The sequence below is a fragment of the Trachurus trachurus genome (assembly GCF_905171665.1).
Source record: "Trachurus trachurus genome assembly, chromosome: 11".
NCBI classification, from domain to species: Eukaryota; Metazoa; Chordata; class Actinopteri; order Carangiformes; family Carangidae; genus Trachurus; species Trachurus trachurus.
Window position 1 is genome coordinate 10,192,721 of NC_139904.1, and position 16,939 is coordinate 10,209,659.

General features: G+C 41.7%; 1 protein-coding gene across 1 annotated transcript in view; it reads left to right on the top strand.

Moving 5' to 3' along the window:
* Positions 1 to 16,939, top strand: part of npr1a (natriuretic peptide receptor 1a) — a 50,445-nt gene that overhangs the window by 4,179 nt on the left and 29,327 nt on the right. Inside the window, exons 2-5 of the mRNA XM_083982022.1 lie at positions 219 to 978; positions 5,945 to 6,135; positions 6,761 to 6,874; positions 7,488 to 7,650. Of these exons, the coding sequence (XP_083838148.1) occupies positions 249 to 978; positions 5,945 to 6,135; positions 6,761 to 6,874; positions 7,488 to 7,650 (1,198 nt within the window). The 5' untranslated portion in view covers positions 219 to 248. The remainder of the gene's footprint in view (positions 1 to 218; positions 979 to 5,944; positions 6,136 to 6,760; positions 6,875 to 7,487; positions 7,651 to 16,939) is intronic.

The window sequence follows — 16,939 nt, forward strand, 5'->3', positions numbered from 1 at the left end:
CAGTGGGTTGATTTTTTTGCCGGCTTCGTTGTAAACAAATGCACACGGCCGGGAGGAAGGTTAGCAAAACAGCGGAACAGCGACCAGACTTGTTCCTTGCTGAGGTCGATAAATGCCCGTTCATATTTGTTGTAGTTGTGTTTCTCCGGATATAAACGCAGGAGACAGGTTGTGTCTTATCTTTAATTCCTGTGACTTGTGTCTGTTTTTCCCTGCAGCTCGTCTGACAGGCTCCGAGACTCTTCGTCATGTTGTCCGGGTCGCCCCATCCCTCTCTCTTCTTCTCCTTCGTCCTCCTCCTCCTCATCGTCCGGTCGTCCGACTCGTCGTCCCTCTCTGCTGACAACGCCACGACGGACCTTCAGGAGGTCACTCTGGCGGCCATCTTGCCTCTGACTAACACAGAGTATGCGTGGGCGTGGCCCCGCGTGGCGCCGGCGCTCCTGCGGGCCGTGCGGCGCGTGAACTCCGACCCCTCGCTGCTGCCGGGCCTGAAGCTCCGGCTGGTCCACGGCAGCTCGGAGAACCGCGAGGGCTTCTGCTCCGACTCCATGGCGCCGCTGGTCGCCGTCGACCTCAAGATGTCCAGCGACCCGTGGGCCTTCATCGGGCCCGGGTGCGACTACTCCTCCTCGCCCGTCGCCCGCTTCACCACCCACTGGGAGGTTCCCATGGTGACGGCCGGCGCCCGCGCCATCGGGTTCGAGTCCTACGACGCCGTCACCAACACGGGCCCCACCCACAAGAAGCTGGGCGAGCTCGGCCTCAGGATCCAGGAGACGTTCGGCTGGCGGCAGCGCGCCATGCTCATCTTCAGCGACAACAAGGACGCCAACGACGACCGGCCGTGCTACTTCGCCGTGGAGGGGCTGTACACGGTGCTCGGCAAGCAGAACGTCACCATCCGGGACCAGGTCATCGACGCCGACACCATCAACTACAAGTCTGTGGTTCAGGAAATCAGAGAGAACAGTCGAGGTAACGAGGCTTCGACTGTCAGTCATCAGAGCTCTTTCCTTTCCTTTCCTTTCCTTTCCTTTCCTTTCCTTTCCTTTCCTTTCCTAGCCTTATCTTTCCTTTCCTTTCCTTTTCCTTTCCTTATCATTCGTTTCGTTTCCTTTCCTTTCCTAGCCTTATCTTTCCTTATCTTTCCTTTCCTTTCCTTTCCTTTCCTTTCCTAGCCTTATCTTTCCTTTCCTTTCCTTTCCTTTCCTTATCATTCCTTTTCTTTCATTCCATTCCATTTCCTTTCCTTTCCTTTCCTTTCCTTCCCTATCTTTCCTTTCCTTTCCTTTCCTTTTCTTTCCTTTCCTAGCCTTTCCTTTCCTTTCCTTTCCTTTCCTTTCCTTTCCCTATCTTTCGTTTCCTTTCATTCCCTTTCTTTTCCTTATCTTTCCTTTCCTATCCTTTCTTTTCCTTTCCTTATCTTTCTTTTCCTTTCCTTTCCTTTTATTCCCTTTCCTTTCCTTTCCTTTCCTTTCCTTTCCTTTCCGTATCTTTCTTTTCCTTTCCTTTCTTTTCCTTTCTTTTCCTTTCCTTTCCTTATCTTTCCTTTCCTTTCCTTTCCTTTCCTTTCCTTTCCTTTCCTTTCCTTATCTTTCTTTTCTTTTCATTTTCTTTCCTCTCATTCCCTTTCCTTTCCTTTCCTTTCCTTTTCTTTCCTTTCCTTTCCTTTCCTTTCCTTTCCTTTCCTTTCCTTTCCTTTCCTTTCCTTTCCTTTCCTTTCCTTTCCTCTCATTTCCTTTCCTTTCCTTTCCTCTCATTCCCTTTCCTTTTGCGATTCAAGATGTAACATTTTCTTTCTTTCTTTCTTTCTTTCTTTCTTTCTTTCTTTCTTTCTTTCTTTCTTTCTTTCTTTCTTTCTTTCTTTCTTTCTTTCTTCTCTTTATTCAATCCTCCCTTCCTTCTCCTGCTGCTCCCACCTCGTTAAATGATGGTTAATAATTATTTGATTATTTTGCTTCAGTAGTTACTGGCTGATCTCAGCTCAGCTCTTGTTTATCCAACTTTATGAGGCTTCAGATCTGCGGTTAATGGTTCGGGTTTATTGTGGCGTCCTCAGAAGTACAGTAAACCATACAGGTATGTGTGTGTCTCTGTGTGTGTGTGTGTGTGTGTGTGTGTGTGTGTGTGTGTGTGTGTGTGTGTGTGTGTGTGTGTGTGTGTGTTGTACACACCTGTAAATAATCAGCAGCAGGAGTTAAGTGCAGAGAAGAAGAAGAAGGAATCAATGTGTCCTTTCTCCCTCAGTTTTTCCTTCCTTGTTGGCTGCTGCTGCTTTCAGCGCCGAACAGTAAAAACCAGTTTCCCCTCAGTCTGAAGTTTGAAAGTCTTTCTCAGTTTGCCCTTCGTATTGTTCCCCTGAAACATCATCAGTCTTACTCCACCTACACCTCGACAGGTTCAGGCTCTACACACAGTCTTCACCTGTGTTATCAGGACAAGTATCCCAGAATGCACTTCACATCAAGGAGTGATGGTCTGTTTTTAAATTCACTCTAATGCTTTAAGGGTTAAAGCAGAAGTAAGCGGAATATTTGTGTTAATATATAAGTCTTAAATAGTAATATCTTCTGACAGCAATCACTTATATAGAGTGTTTGGTCTGAAACACGGGTCTGTCAGTCACTCTGCTCTGCTGTAAGCCGAGGAGAAAACTTTCCTTGTATCCTACAACCTTTATCCAATGAGGAGAGAGAACAGCATTTAGGGGCGGTCCTCTCTGTGTGTGCAGCCAAGGGATGCGCGTGAATGTGGTGACGTAGGGACGAGGGCGGGGACTGCTAACTCCATCGGCTGACAGGAAGTTAGCCAAAACCACCGGATCGCTTACTTCTGCTTTAATGTCTAATTGGGAGAGTAAGAGTGCGTTCGATTGCACTCAGAACTCGGAAAGATCCGACCTCCGAATCGGAAAAATGCAATAGAACGGACCTTGAAGTCGGGACTCCGACTCAGGAACTCGGGTAGGATCCAAGCAGCCCGAGTCGGTCGGAATTACGTCAAAGCAAAATGGCGTCGCACACCGTGAGAGGTATTTACTTATTTAGGCTATTTATTTTCCAACCTAGACATTTAAGCAAGGGAGAAGTTATGGAAAAGGGAATAAGCCTAGTTCTACGCTACTGCAGCAAGAGTTGACATCCACACGGCTCGCTATGACGCATGCAGGATTCCCCTCGCTGGTGCGTACAAGACTGCGTGTTGCAGAAGTGGCGTTTCTCTTTCTCTCTCTCTCTCTACCACAAGCAGCTAATGTTCTTCCCCAGCTCCACTTTTGGATGCCCGAAAGACATCAGCTTACTGTGGCCGGCCATGTTTTCCGAGGTTGCACAATGAAACGCATTTACCTCGGAAGTCGGAATTTCCGACCCGGATCTTTCCAAGTTCCGAGTGCGTTCGAACGCAGCATAAGTCTGAGTCTTAATGAATATAATCAAATGAAATAATCGGTTGTTGGTCAGTGAAGTGCACCTTGGGAGTTGTAGTGTGGTTTTATGCCCACGGGCTCGTACCTTCCACTTTTATCGACAAATCAGATGTTTTTTGTTTTGATGAGTGAGAGAACAGGGCTCGTCCTTCATGTCGATCAGCACACAGCTGAGTAAAATCTGACATTAGCACAATGAAAATGACACACACGCACGCACACACACACACACACACACACACACACACACACACACACACACACACACACACACACACACACACACACACACACACACTGAGATCTACACAGGATGATTTGGTGACATCATGGTGACCATGACACGAGGGAGAGAGCATACCGCTGATTAAATCACACACACAGCAGTATATGTCCTGAACACACACACACACACACACACACACACACACACACACACTAACTGCTCCTGTCATCCTCTAACTGAGGCCATCTGTTGCCGCCGGCAACGCTTGACGGCACTGAGAGTAAATGTGTGTGTGTGTGTGTGTGTGTGCTTTTCTGGTTACGTAAAAAAAGAAAAAAATCTCCTGGTTTTCACATGTGAAACAGTCAGTGACCACTTTATTAGGTACACCTTTGGGACTGCATGAAAATGACTGGGGGGTGAGGGGGGGAGTGAGGGGCTGCAGAGGCCAGAGGAGGGCGAGGCCTTTGTTTTTTTGTTTTTTTTTACTGGACGAAGAGCAGTGACAGTTTTCTGGCTCAGAGGGAAGTTTTACATTTTTTTTTCTCATCACAGATTTATGTTAAAGTTCAGTGTGGAAAATGAGAAACAGCTTGTTTGTATATTATTTACATAAAAAATAGTCATTCACATTATCTCTGCAGTCACTGTAGTCAGAGACCCTGCTTCATGTCAAGTGCTTTAAAAACAGATCAGGGAATTTCAAAATAAAATCAAAACTGACATGATATGACCAAAACCTTCTGTTAAAACCAGATAGTCGAGCATCACAGTAGTTTAACCGTCAGGAGATGACTTCTGCAAACAAATGAGTAATGTTCACATTGGCCACTTATGCACACATGAGCAGAGGTTACCAAGTAAAACCTGAAATCTTGAGTAAATGAGTCTCATGTGCTCATGAAGATCACGGACATAGAAAAATGTTGTTGTAAGTCGGCAAAAAAAACCTTGAACCACGAACTAAAGCCATGACTTATAACATAAAACAACTATCTCGTAGCTAAAGGTGGAAGTTAAATCTGTTCTCCTTCTTTCTACCAAGAGAAAACACGTCTACTTTCAGCGGACACTGTGTTAAACGCCGTGCGTCACCTGTTTGTGAACGCATCATACATGAATCAAGATGAGTGTGAATTCAATCAACTGTTCTGAGTTGAGATCGCGCCGCCCGTCAGTGATCTACAGCTGATAGCGAGCGTTAATGAGTTCTTCCTGCCTGACTGTTCAGACAGCTCATGAGAGGAGGAGGAGGAGGAGGAGGAGGAGGAGGAGGAGGAGGGGTGGTGGTGGGGTAGTGATAATCACCATGGATACAGACGAGCCAAGCAGTGAGGTCAGGGACAGTTAACTTCAGGAGGAAACTGGACACTGAGCCAGACCTGGTCCGTGGTCTGATGTGTTCACCATGGACGAGGACCGAGCCCCCCCACCTCGCCGCCCTAGCATCAGGACGTCTGTCTGCGGAGACAAAACCACCACAAAGAGACGACGTAAAATAACAACATTGTGTTAAACTATGTTTTACTCAGGGGCCAAACTACTTCTCACTTCTTTCACCTTTTCCTCTTCTTCTCTAATGAGACTTTAAGGGATAGTTCAACATTTTGGCAAATTGTCCCATTGACATAATCCCTATAGTTTTAGCAGTAGGTTTGTTACCTTTAATTGTCGGTGCAAGCTATTTTTAGAACGGCGGAGCAGAGCCGCGAGCTGCTCAGAGCTACGCTACGGAGGCTCATGGAATTTTTTGGTTTCCCTCATCAAACTCATCAAATACACAATCCAACAACTCCAAAACGCTCTGGTGGACAAGTTGTGACCTGCACATTCACCACGCTATGAGATAATAACAGGACGTTATGGGACTGAGTTGTTTTAGAGGGAAATTCAGAGACTGCTTGATGAAAAACTCCCCCTGAAGGCATCAGCGGTTTTGCATGAATTTACCTCGAAAACAACTCTGTCTCTAAACATTACGTTATTATCTCATAGCGTGGTGAATGTGCAGGTCACAACTTGTCCACCAGACCGTTATGGAGTTGTTGGATTGTGTATTTGATGAGTTTGATGAGGGAAACCAAGAAATCCCATGAGCCTCCGTAGCGTAGCTCTGAGCAGCTCGCGGCTCTGCTCCGCCGTTCTATAAAATAGCTTGCACCGACAATTAAAGGTAACGAACCTACTGCTATGACTATAGGGATTATGGCAATGGGCCAATTTGCCAAAATGTTGAACTACCCCTTTAATAACGTGTCGTCGTTCTTCTTCGTCTCCTTCTTCTTCAGTGGTGTACCTGTGCTGTCCCTGGGACATCTTGCGGACTCTGATGGTCCAGTTCTGGAAGGAAGGGGTGGACTTGGACGAATACGTCTTCTTCTACATTGATCTGTTTGCTCAAGGTTTTCGGGGACAGGGTCCGGTCAAACCCTGGTACCGAGGAGACCAGGACGACCACACGGCCCGACGCGCTTTCAGGGTGAGGAACTATTGTCTCTGTTCTCTCTGCGTGAGGTTTAATGTGTAGAATGCAATCGATTACTGTACTACAGGGATGTCACGATAATAGATTTTTTTGGCACGATTATTGTCAGAGAAATAATCACGGTATTACGATTATCACGATTATTATGCATTCATTAATTTCACAACACTATTAATGTGTAAAATCAAATATAGTTAAAATATACATTACTAATTATAAAATATTTTAAATATCTATTCAAATATGACCAATTATTAATCCGCCAGGGGAAGTGTTTGAAATATTCAAGTCATTAATTGTCATCGATACCAAATGTTTAAGTTAATTTTAATCTTTTTTTTAAATTACAAATGACACTCTAGCATTTAAATTCCTACCAATTCAATGTTACGTTAGTTAAATGGACCAGTATCTGTGCATTTACCTTTACTATGGCGCACATCTGCCGACACGGTTCACACATAATCTTTCTTTGGAAAGTGACGGTATTTAGGAATTTTTGCGATCAATTAATTGTGGCGTTTAATACCGCGATTAATTGTGAAAACAAGTAATTGTGACATCCCTACTGTACTATAATTAATACTTGGTCATCACTGTGCTTTGTGTCCGTGGTCAGAGTGTGAAGATGTTGACCTACCTGGAGCCGAAGAATCCCGAATATGTTCAGTTTGTTGAAACTCTGAAGGACGACGCAAAGAAAATGTTCAACTTCACCATCGAAGACTCTCTGGTACCAAACACACTCACTCTGATTCTGTTATCGATATATTGTTATCAGTATGAGATCTGAGGCTTGCCGAATAAAAGAACATAAAGTCAACTGCTGTTTTCTGAAGTTTCATATACCCAGAAATGTATTGATTATAAACAGAATTAAATGATTAATCGAAAACTGTATCTTCAGTAGATAGGCCATTGTCTTTCTGTCTGCATATCTGTGCATATTTTTAATATCGTTGATGTCTGTGTTCATTTCTATGTTATATGTGTGTGTTAAATGTATGTTGAATGTTAATTGCACATTTGGAGTTTGGGGAAACGTAATTTCAATCCCCTGTGTACATACAGTGTGATTGACAATAAAGTTTTTTTTACTACTCCAGTTTCAGCTCTAAAATCTTGAAAAACAACAGGAGGAACTGAGTATCTATCTATTTTGATAAAAGGTCAGAAAACTAGCGCTTTAGACCCTGGTAGATCAGCACTCAGCTTTAAACATGAGACACAAGAGATGCACTGACATTTAACAAATAAAAGCTCAATTATCAGATTCATAGTTTAAACTGTGGGGTTTGTTTCTGCAGCTAACTGATGATGATGTATTTCTAATGTCTCCGTCTCAGTTTAACCTGATCGCTGGAGGTTTCCACGACGGAGTGATGATCTACTCTCATGCTCTGAACGAGACGCTGAACGAACAGAGAGGACCGGGACCGGGACCGGGAAGGGTCCAGAGGCCTCGAGGAGACACGGTGACCAAGAGGATGTGGAACAGAAAATTCCAAGGTGAGGACCGATGTTTGTTTGTGACATTTCACATGCGTCTATTCTGGAGCTGCATGGGAACGTGGAGCTGAGCTGTCGACCAATCACAGCGCGGAGCTGGATTGAGAAAAGCCAGTATTAAAAATAATATGATTAAACCACAAAGGGCATAAATATTTGACTGACAGCAGCAATGGGAAACACACAGTCTTACGGCGCTGCTGATAAAAACCCACAGACCGTGTGTTTGTGTAAAACATCACGTGATGTTTAGCTTCTGTAAATTGGTTCCTGAGGTAATGTGCAAACTATGCGCGTTGTGCTTTTGCTGTGTTTCCACAGTCAGAAAAAAGCTGGCTTCTGATTGGTTGGAATGTAGAAAGTGGCCACTTGGTGAAAGAAAAACAACTAAACAAGATTATTTCCAATCTTCATCCTAAGAATGGCTCAGCTAGCCGTTTACACTCCTTTGCCACTCTTTCTGCTACATACAGTTTGTGTGTTAGTGTATGCTAACGGGTCCTAAACTGTTTTTCAGTCTTTATGAAGCGTCTATTTCCATTGGTCATGCTAAACAGAGCTAGCTCTTTCTATCTTTTTTCAGTCTATGTGTTAAAGGGATAGTTCAACATTTTGGCAAAATCACCTTTTGCCATAATTCATAGGAGTAGGCTAATTATAATTATCGTTGCATGTTGTTTTGAGATCAGCGGGGCAGAGACGTGAGCTGCTCAATGAACACAATGGAGGTGAACGGTACAGGGGACCTGTCCCTCATCAAACTCATCAAATACACAATCCAACAACTCCAAAACGCTCTGGTGGACAAGTTGTGACCTGCACCTTCACACACTATGAAATAATCATGTATAATTATGTAACATTACGACACATGAAGCAAATACTCAGAACTACTTTCGGTTTTTCGAAAACAACTCTGTCTCATAATTATACATGATTATTTCATAGCGTGGTGAATGTGCAGGTCACAACTTGTCCACCAGAGCGTTTTGGAGTTGTTGGATTGTGTATTTGATGAGTTTGATGAGGGACAGGGGACCTGTACCGTTCACCTCCATTGTGTTCACTGAGCAGCTCACGTCTCTGCCCCGCTGATCTCAAAACAACATAATAATTAAATTTAAAGGTAATGGACCTACTGCTATGACTATAGGGATTATATTATATATATTATGGCGATGGGCGAATTTGCCAAAATGTTGAACTAACCCTTTAAACTAAGCTAGCTGCTTCTATGTAGCTGTTGTCTGTAGGCTAAGATAAGCTAACCAGGTCCTACTCCGTGGCTCGTTACAGAAATGTCTCAGTAGAGGTTTGATAAATATTTGGAGCTCTCATTGCGGTTTTCCTGTCCTGGTTGGTGGTTTTGGTCCCACACATCCTGTCGTTATGTCCCCGCTGTTCCCAGTAGCTACATCGCAGCCAGCTGGTACAAATTTACACTGTAGCACACACACAGCCGTGAGAATGCGGGTGTGTGTGTGTGTGTAGGCCGACAGTGTATGGAAAAACAAATGGTATGGTTGCTTCTCGTTCTCATGGCTTTTATGGAGCACGGAGGCTCCCGATTGGTCAATTTGATCACGGTTCATTAGATACATGAGTGATCGATTGGTGGAGCTGAGAAAAAAATCTGGGTTCCCACTGGAAACAGCTACAGTACGCTAACTTCAGCTCTCGTATAAACACAATAAATGAATCGTGTCGTCACCACTGAACCGAGCTGTGGTCTTTATGTCAGAACTTTTACTATCTCAGTTCATAAGTCTACAGTCTCGAGTCGACCAACGCCATATGTAGATTCATATCATATCGCTCATATAGCATCAAGTTTAATCAGCAAAATTAGTATTTTTAAACATTTACATGTCATGGAGACCTGCTGCGGACGTTGTAGAGGCCTCGGTGTCATGGCGACCTGCTGCGGACGGGCTGCGGAGGCTCTGCATTGTTTTCGGTTCAGAACAGAGACAGGAAGTCATCAGTCATCTGTCAGTCTCAGGAAGAAGCTTCTTGATCACGAGGACGTTGAAGAATGTGTGAAAACATGCAAAAGCTTTATTCTTGACATATAATTTGACTGTAAGATCAGAGCAGCTGGTTGTCAGGGCAACACACCTGTCACCTGTCTGACAGCGTGAACAACAACAACACATCTGCTGTGATCAGAAACAGTTTTCAGGCACTTTAGTCCAGTAATTTTAGGCCAAAAAAGGGGTCAACGTTAAACAAATTGCAACAGAAGCAAACTCAACTGATTTTGTATCCTCAGCATGTCCTGAGTGAGGGAAAAAAAGCCCCGAAGAATCCCATTAGGGGAAAGTTTAGAAAAACACCCAAACATATCCCATTTATACGCATATAAATAAATGTTTTCACGTGAATAGGGTAAAATTTTTTACCTTTAGATTTCTCCATGAAAATTACTGAGTTGATTACTTACATTAAGACAAACAAAAAATGTATTACAAGTTTTTTGAAATTCTTTGTTAACATGAACAAATTTGCATAAATTTGTATACATTTGCATAAATTCCACCGTTTTGACTCCATCGGTCAACCGACAAGTTGACCACTTTAAATTTCAAGATGACTGCAATTTTTCAAGACAGCCACATCCTTAGTAGAACAGGTTTGACATGAGCCAACAGTGCATAATCCAGTTACGTATGGCTAATTTGCATACATACATACAACACCTGATCTAAACATTGAGTAGAGCAGGTGAAAATATCTTTTTGAACTGTAATATGATATTACAGTTAAAAAACTTAAGGAATGGAACCAATTTAGGCCCATGAGCATTAATAGAGACGGAGCATGTCATACCTGCTCTACTAAGGATGTGGCTGTCTTGAAAAATTGCAGTCATCTTGAAATTTAAAGTGGTCAACTTGTTGGTTGACCGATGGAGTCAACTCATTCCAATTTTCATGCCGGTACCACCACAGCAACTTCATATATACATGTGCTGTCAAAACGGTGGAATGTATGCAAATGTATGCAAATTTGCTCATGTTAACAAAGAATTTCAAAAAACTTGTAATACATTTTTTGTTTGTCTTAATGTAAGTAATCAACTCAGTCATTTTCATGGAGATATCTAAAGGTTAAAAATTTTACCGTATACACGTGAAAAATGTTTTTTATATCCGTATAAATGGGATATGTTTGGGTGTTTTTCTAAACTTTCCCCTAATGGGATTCTTCTGGGCTTTTTTTCCCCTCACTCAGGACATGCTGAGGATACAAAATCAGATGAGTTTGCTTCTGTTGCAATTTGTTTGACCTTTTCTCATAAAATGACTGGACTACTTGTAGGCTACTTTAATTAGTTTTTTACTAGAATAATTAGATATTGAGTGAGGGGCAGCAGGCAATATAAGAGGTATCTTCTCCCTGCTCCCTTCCAACCAAGGAATAAGAAAATGTTGTGATTTGTCATGATATTGTCAAATTGTGAAATTGCCTTGGCTGGAATAAATAAAAAGAAAGAAAGAAAGAAAGGAAGAAAGTTTTTCTATTTCATGATACTTTCTATTCGACAGACTCAGGTTCACATGTGGTTGATTTTAAATCAGTGTCTTGTCGTCACATCCGTGTGTAGTCGTGTCTCTTGTGTGAATCAGTGTGTCGTTGTGTGAGTGTATATGAGTTAGTTAAACCAGTACTTTTACTGTGATACTGCAGGAAGTACCGCAACAGTGACTCTTTAACTACATAAAGTACTCGTATTGTGACTACAGGAAGTACTTTTACTTTAATACTCTCACTACATGAAGCACCATTACTGTAAGACTTTAACAATTTAAAGTACTTTTACTTTGATAATTTAACTAAATGACATACTATTAGTGTGATACTTTAACTACCTGAATGTACTACACTGCTATGATACTGTGTTATAGCCTACTACACAAAGTACATTTATGAAGTACTGTTATTGGGATTCAGTGACTACAGGAAGTGTTTTTATTGTGATACTCTAACAACAGGAAATACTATTACTATGATACTTTAATTAAAGTAGCCTACTTTTACTATAATACTCTTACTATAATAAGTGCTGTTACTGTGATACTTAAACTACCTAACGTACTTTTACTGTGATATTTGATTTCAGGACCGTTAATGTGACACAGTGACTAGAGGACGTACTTTTACTGTGATACTTTAAAGGAATAGTTCACCAAAAAATGAAATTCACCCTCATGCTGATGAATACTCCGGAGACCCGGGAGGCCGGTTTGTAGTCCAACGAATACTTTATATGAGAGTCAATAGCGCCCGACACAAAAAGGTCCATAAAACTACAGTACACAAAAACCTTGTAATATTCCTCCTTACTGCTCTTCCACTGTAATCCAAGTGTCCTGAAGGGATATAGTCCAGAGTTTACTCGAAACAACGTCATTTAGGACATAAAATACGTTGTTTCCAGTAAACTCTGGACTATATCCCTTCAGGACACTTGGATTACAGTGGAAGAGCAGTAAGGAGGAATATTACAAGCTTTTTGTGTACTGTAGTTTTATGGACCTTTTTGTGTCGTGCCCAATTGACTCATGTTTCGTTGGACTACGAACCCCCCTCCCCGGGTCTCGAGATGCACTTTGAGGAATAAAAAACTACTCCGGAGTATTCATCAGCATGAGGGTGAGTCAATAATGACTGAACTTCATTTCTTGGTGAACTATTCCTTTAAAGTATCACAATGAAAGTAGGTCCTCTAGTCACCGTGTCACATTAACGGCCCTGAAGTCAATTTATAACAGTAACAGTACTGTATGTGGTCGAAGTATCACAGTAACAGCACTTACCGGTAATATCAATCAATCAATCAATTTGTTTATTTCGGGCATGTCAATTTAAATCATCACACTTCATCCAAGTTCAAATAATACAATACACATGGCCGAAAGGGAAAGCGGGAGAAGCAAAAGCTTATCTAGTCCCGCCCCCATTACCCACAGAATAAAAAATATTTATCATAATCTTTTCTTCTTTTTTTTTTCCCCCCTTTTTGCATTTTGATATAACGTTCTTTTACTTATGACATTTTGACATAACATGTTACAGCAGTAGGTAGTATACATATATAGTATATATATCATATCATAATCTTTTCCTTTGTTTTTGCTTTTTTTTTTACATTTTTATATAACATCAATATACTAGAAGCATCCTAGTAAAAGCACTTTAATTAAAATATCATAGTGATAGTATTTCCTGTTGTTCAGGGTTCCTACGCAAGTATGGAAAGTATGGAAAGTATGGAATTTGATTTTATACATTTCCAGGTCTGGAAAAGTATGGAAAATGGAAATTATTCTATGGAAAATGGAAATTATTGTATGGAAATATATTTATCTTAAAGGACAATTCCAGGCGAATTCAACTCTGGGGTGTATTTTCATATCATTTTAGGTCTAAAAGAATGAATCTGAAGATTTTCAGTTTAATCGCTCCTGTTTTACGGTAGTTGCGTCTGTCCGCGCGTCGCCACGGCAGCAATGAATGGGAGTGGATGTAAGTTCCGCTGTTTAGGCTGTTTCCATCCCTCAAAGCCGCAATTTTTTTCCACAGACAGCGTCAGATGGCGACTCAAACATGCACCCAGAAGTTTATTTACTTAAAGCAAGCCAACATGTTTGTAAAACTAGATCTAATTCAAAGTCTCCCGGAGTCTCGCGCGAGACCCAGTTGCCGTGCGCGGTGTATTCAGGTGCAGTGGGAAAAGCTACCGTTTGTGTCATAAACACAGGAATATCAACTCTTTACTTGCTTCAAGTAAAAAAAACTTCTCTGCGCATGTTTGAGTCGCCACCTGATGCTGTCTGTGGAAAAAATAAACACTTCAAGCAAGTAAAGAGTTGATATTCCTGTGTTTATGACACAAGCGGTAGCTCCAACTGCGCCTGAATACACCGCGCACTGCAACTTCGGGCTCGCGCGAGACTCCGGGAGACTTTGAATTAGATCTAGTTTTACAAACATGCCGGCTTGCTTGAAGTAAATAAACTTCTCGGTGCATGTTTGAGTAGCCATCTGACGCTGTCTGTGGAAAAAAATTGCGGCTTTGAGGGATGTAAACAGCCTAAACAGCGGAACTTACATCCACTCCCATTCATTGCTGCCGTGGGGATGCGGGGACAGATGCAACTACCGCAAAACAGGAGCGATTAAACTGAAAATCTTCAGATTCCTTCTTTTAGACCTAAAATGATATGAAAATACACCCCCTAGTTGAATTCGCCTGGAATTGTCCTTTAATATCTTATCTGGGTTTGGTCTTATCTGAAGTTATCTGGTTAATTATTTTTGTATGTGCTACCTATAGCTAAAATCTCCTGGAAACTATTTGGTTACATAATGGCATACACATTCAGAATACAAATGAAAACAAATTATTAATTGCATGATTTTTTTTATATAATGCACAACTATTTACTCAAATATCACAAATTATTTGAATTTTTTTACCGAGAAATCTGGAAATTAGGGTCTGGAAAAAGTATGGAATTTGGAAATTTCAAATGTGTAGGAACCCTGGTTGTTAGAGTATCACAGTAAAACACTTCCTTTCATTTTTTGGTGAACTATTCCTTTAACTACCTAAATTACCTTTACTGTTATTGTGATAATTTAACCACCTAACGCACTGCGATACTGAGAGTACTCTGTCTCTACTATATATATACCTATAATATTATATATACTATACCTCAGCTGTAGAACAGTGGGTTCATGGTGCGTTCACAGTTCCTACAATGACTACGTTCATGTCAGTGTTCGGTCATGACTGATGTAAATACACAGTACAGTAGCTACACACACTGATGAGTTTAAAACCGAGCAGACAGAGTTAAACAGTCGTCGGGCTGAGTTTCATCGGCAGTAAAAACGTCTCCATCAATCACACACATGTTGTTTTAAACATCACTCATTCTGTTTTTAAGAAAATAACCCCTGTTGTTTTAGTTTGTGAAATATTTAGAAGACAAACACACAAGACATTTCATCATGTAGACAGAGAAAACCGTGTTGATGACAGATCGCTGAGCGTCCACAAACACTGACAAGACTGAGAGGGAGAACTCTATAGGGCTGAACGGGAACATTTGTGATTTGTGATTAGTGCAGCTCAAAATTTCTCGTATAATAGTCGTCATAGGCTTCTGCAGGTTAATCTCATTCATAGAATTTATCTCACACCAGAGAGACTCCATAAAATGTACAGCACTATTTCTGAACTTTGTCCTAGGTGTAAGATTGCAACAGGAAGTCTTATCCATATGTTTTGGGATTGTGCAAATTTGAAACAGTTTTGGGATCACATTCTGGATGCACTCAAGGGCAAGAGACTCCTCACTCACCAAGATTGATTTTGCTCGGGGATTTATCTGTTTTACCCACTGACAGGATGAGGAAAACACGTTTTATTAGGTTATTGCTGGAAATAAATGCATTGTGGAAAGGTATATTAGATAGATATATTGAAACCTGCTGTTTCAATTTATCTTGAAGGGATAGTTCAACATTTTGGCAAATTGGCCCATTGCCATAATCCCTATAGTTTTAGGAGTAGGTTCGTTACCTTTAATTTTTCGGTGCAAGCTATTTTTAGAACGGCGGAGCAGAGTCGCGAGCTGCTCAGAGCTACACTACAGAGGCTAACGGGATTTTCCCTCATCAAACTCATCAAATACACAGTCCAACAACTCCAAAACGCTCTGGTGGACAAGTTGTGACCTGCACATTCACCACGCTATGAGATAATAACAGAACGATACGAGACAGAGTTGTTTTAGAGGTAAATTCATGCAAAAACGCTGATGCGTGTTACCGTCGGGGGTAGTTTTTCTGCAAGCAGTCTCTGTATTTGCCTCTAAAACAACTCTGTGCAGAATCCAAACAAACAAACATTGACATGTTCATCATTTCAAAAAAATGAAAATTTTTGGTTTACGGGGCCTTTCATAAATAAATAGTTTAAGAAAAAGCTCCTGCACACTGTCATCACTTGCATAGATTTATTGAGCTGAACAGCATTGAGACCTTCGTCAGGTTCTGAAGGTGTGTGAGGGAGGGAAGGGTTTAAATAACGTCGGAGCCAAACACCACAGAGGAAAAAATATACATTCTATCAAAAAGAATAAACAATAAACAATTAATCACTGGACAGTCAGATAAATAAAGTCCAGCACTAGGCTAAACTGCCACAGGTGTAGGGAAACCATACCGAACTAAACTGAGACTAAATCGAAGCAAATCACATACTGTATGTTAAAAACAAGCTTCCGAATGGTTAAAAGTTTTAAGACCCTGAGGAGCACTCGGGGAAACAAAGCATATATGGCTACATAGAAAAACATAGGATACATTTCTGACCAAATACAAAATCATCCAAAGATTGAAATACATATCAAAGATACTGAATTAAACATTATTTCATATGAAAAAATACAAACATAAATAAATTGTTTAAAAAAAAAGACTGAGAGGGAGGACGACAGGACGCCCGACTGGTGGTCAGCACAGGACGGGAGGGACGGGACAGGACAGGACAGGACACGCCTGTCCTGTCCTGTCCTGTCCCGTCCCTCCCGGTCCTGAAACCTGAGATGAAACATGACTGACTGGAAAGACAGAGATGAAAGGATCAGGACGGACGAGGGACAGGACATGAATCTCCAGTCCAGCGTTACAGGAAACAGGCTCATCAGATTGAAGGTGTCACTTTGAGTCGGCAGGAAAACACGGTCTTCATTTTAATCAGGACTTCATAAATCACCCGGTCAGACGTCCTCCTCCTCCTGCTGCTGCTGGTCCGCACACACACACACACACACACACACACACACACACACACACACACACACACACACACACACACACACACACACACACACACACACAGGTTTGATTTGATTTCAGACACACGGTCGGGGGGAGGGGCCAGGTGTGGAAAACAAACACACACAGGAAGTGACACGCTGACAGTCGGGCTCAGCTGCAGGCGACCGACTGATGAGATTAGAGTCGCACAGCTGACGACACGCAACGCAACAACAACACTACACAACACAACACAACGCTACACAACAACAGAGCAATAAACAACTCTACACAATACAAAACGTTAACTACACAACACAACACAACACAACGCTTCTTCACACAACAGAACAATACACACGATTATGCAACACAAGACTAAACTACACGAGACCACACAAGATTACACAACAGTACACAACAAAACAATACATAACACTAGATTAAACTA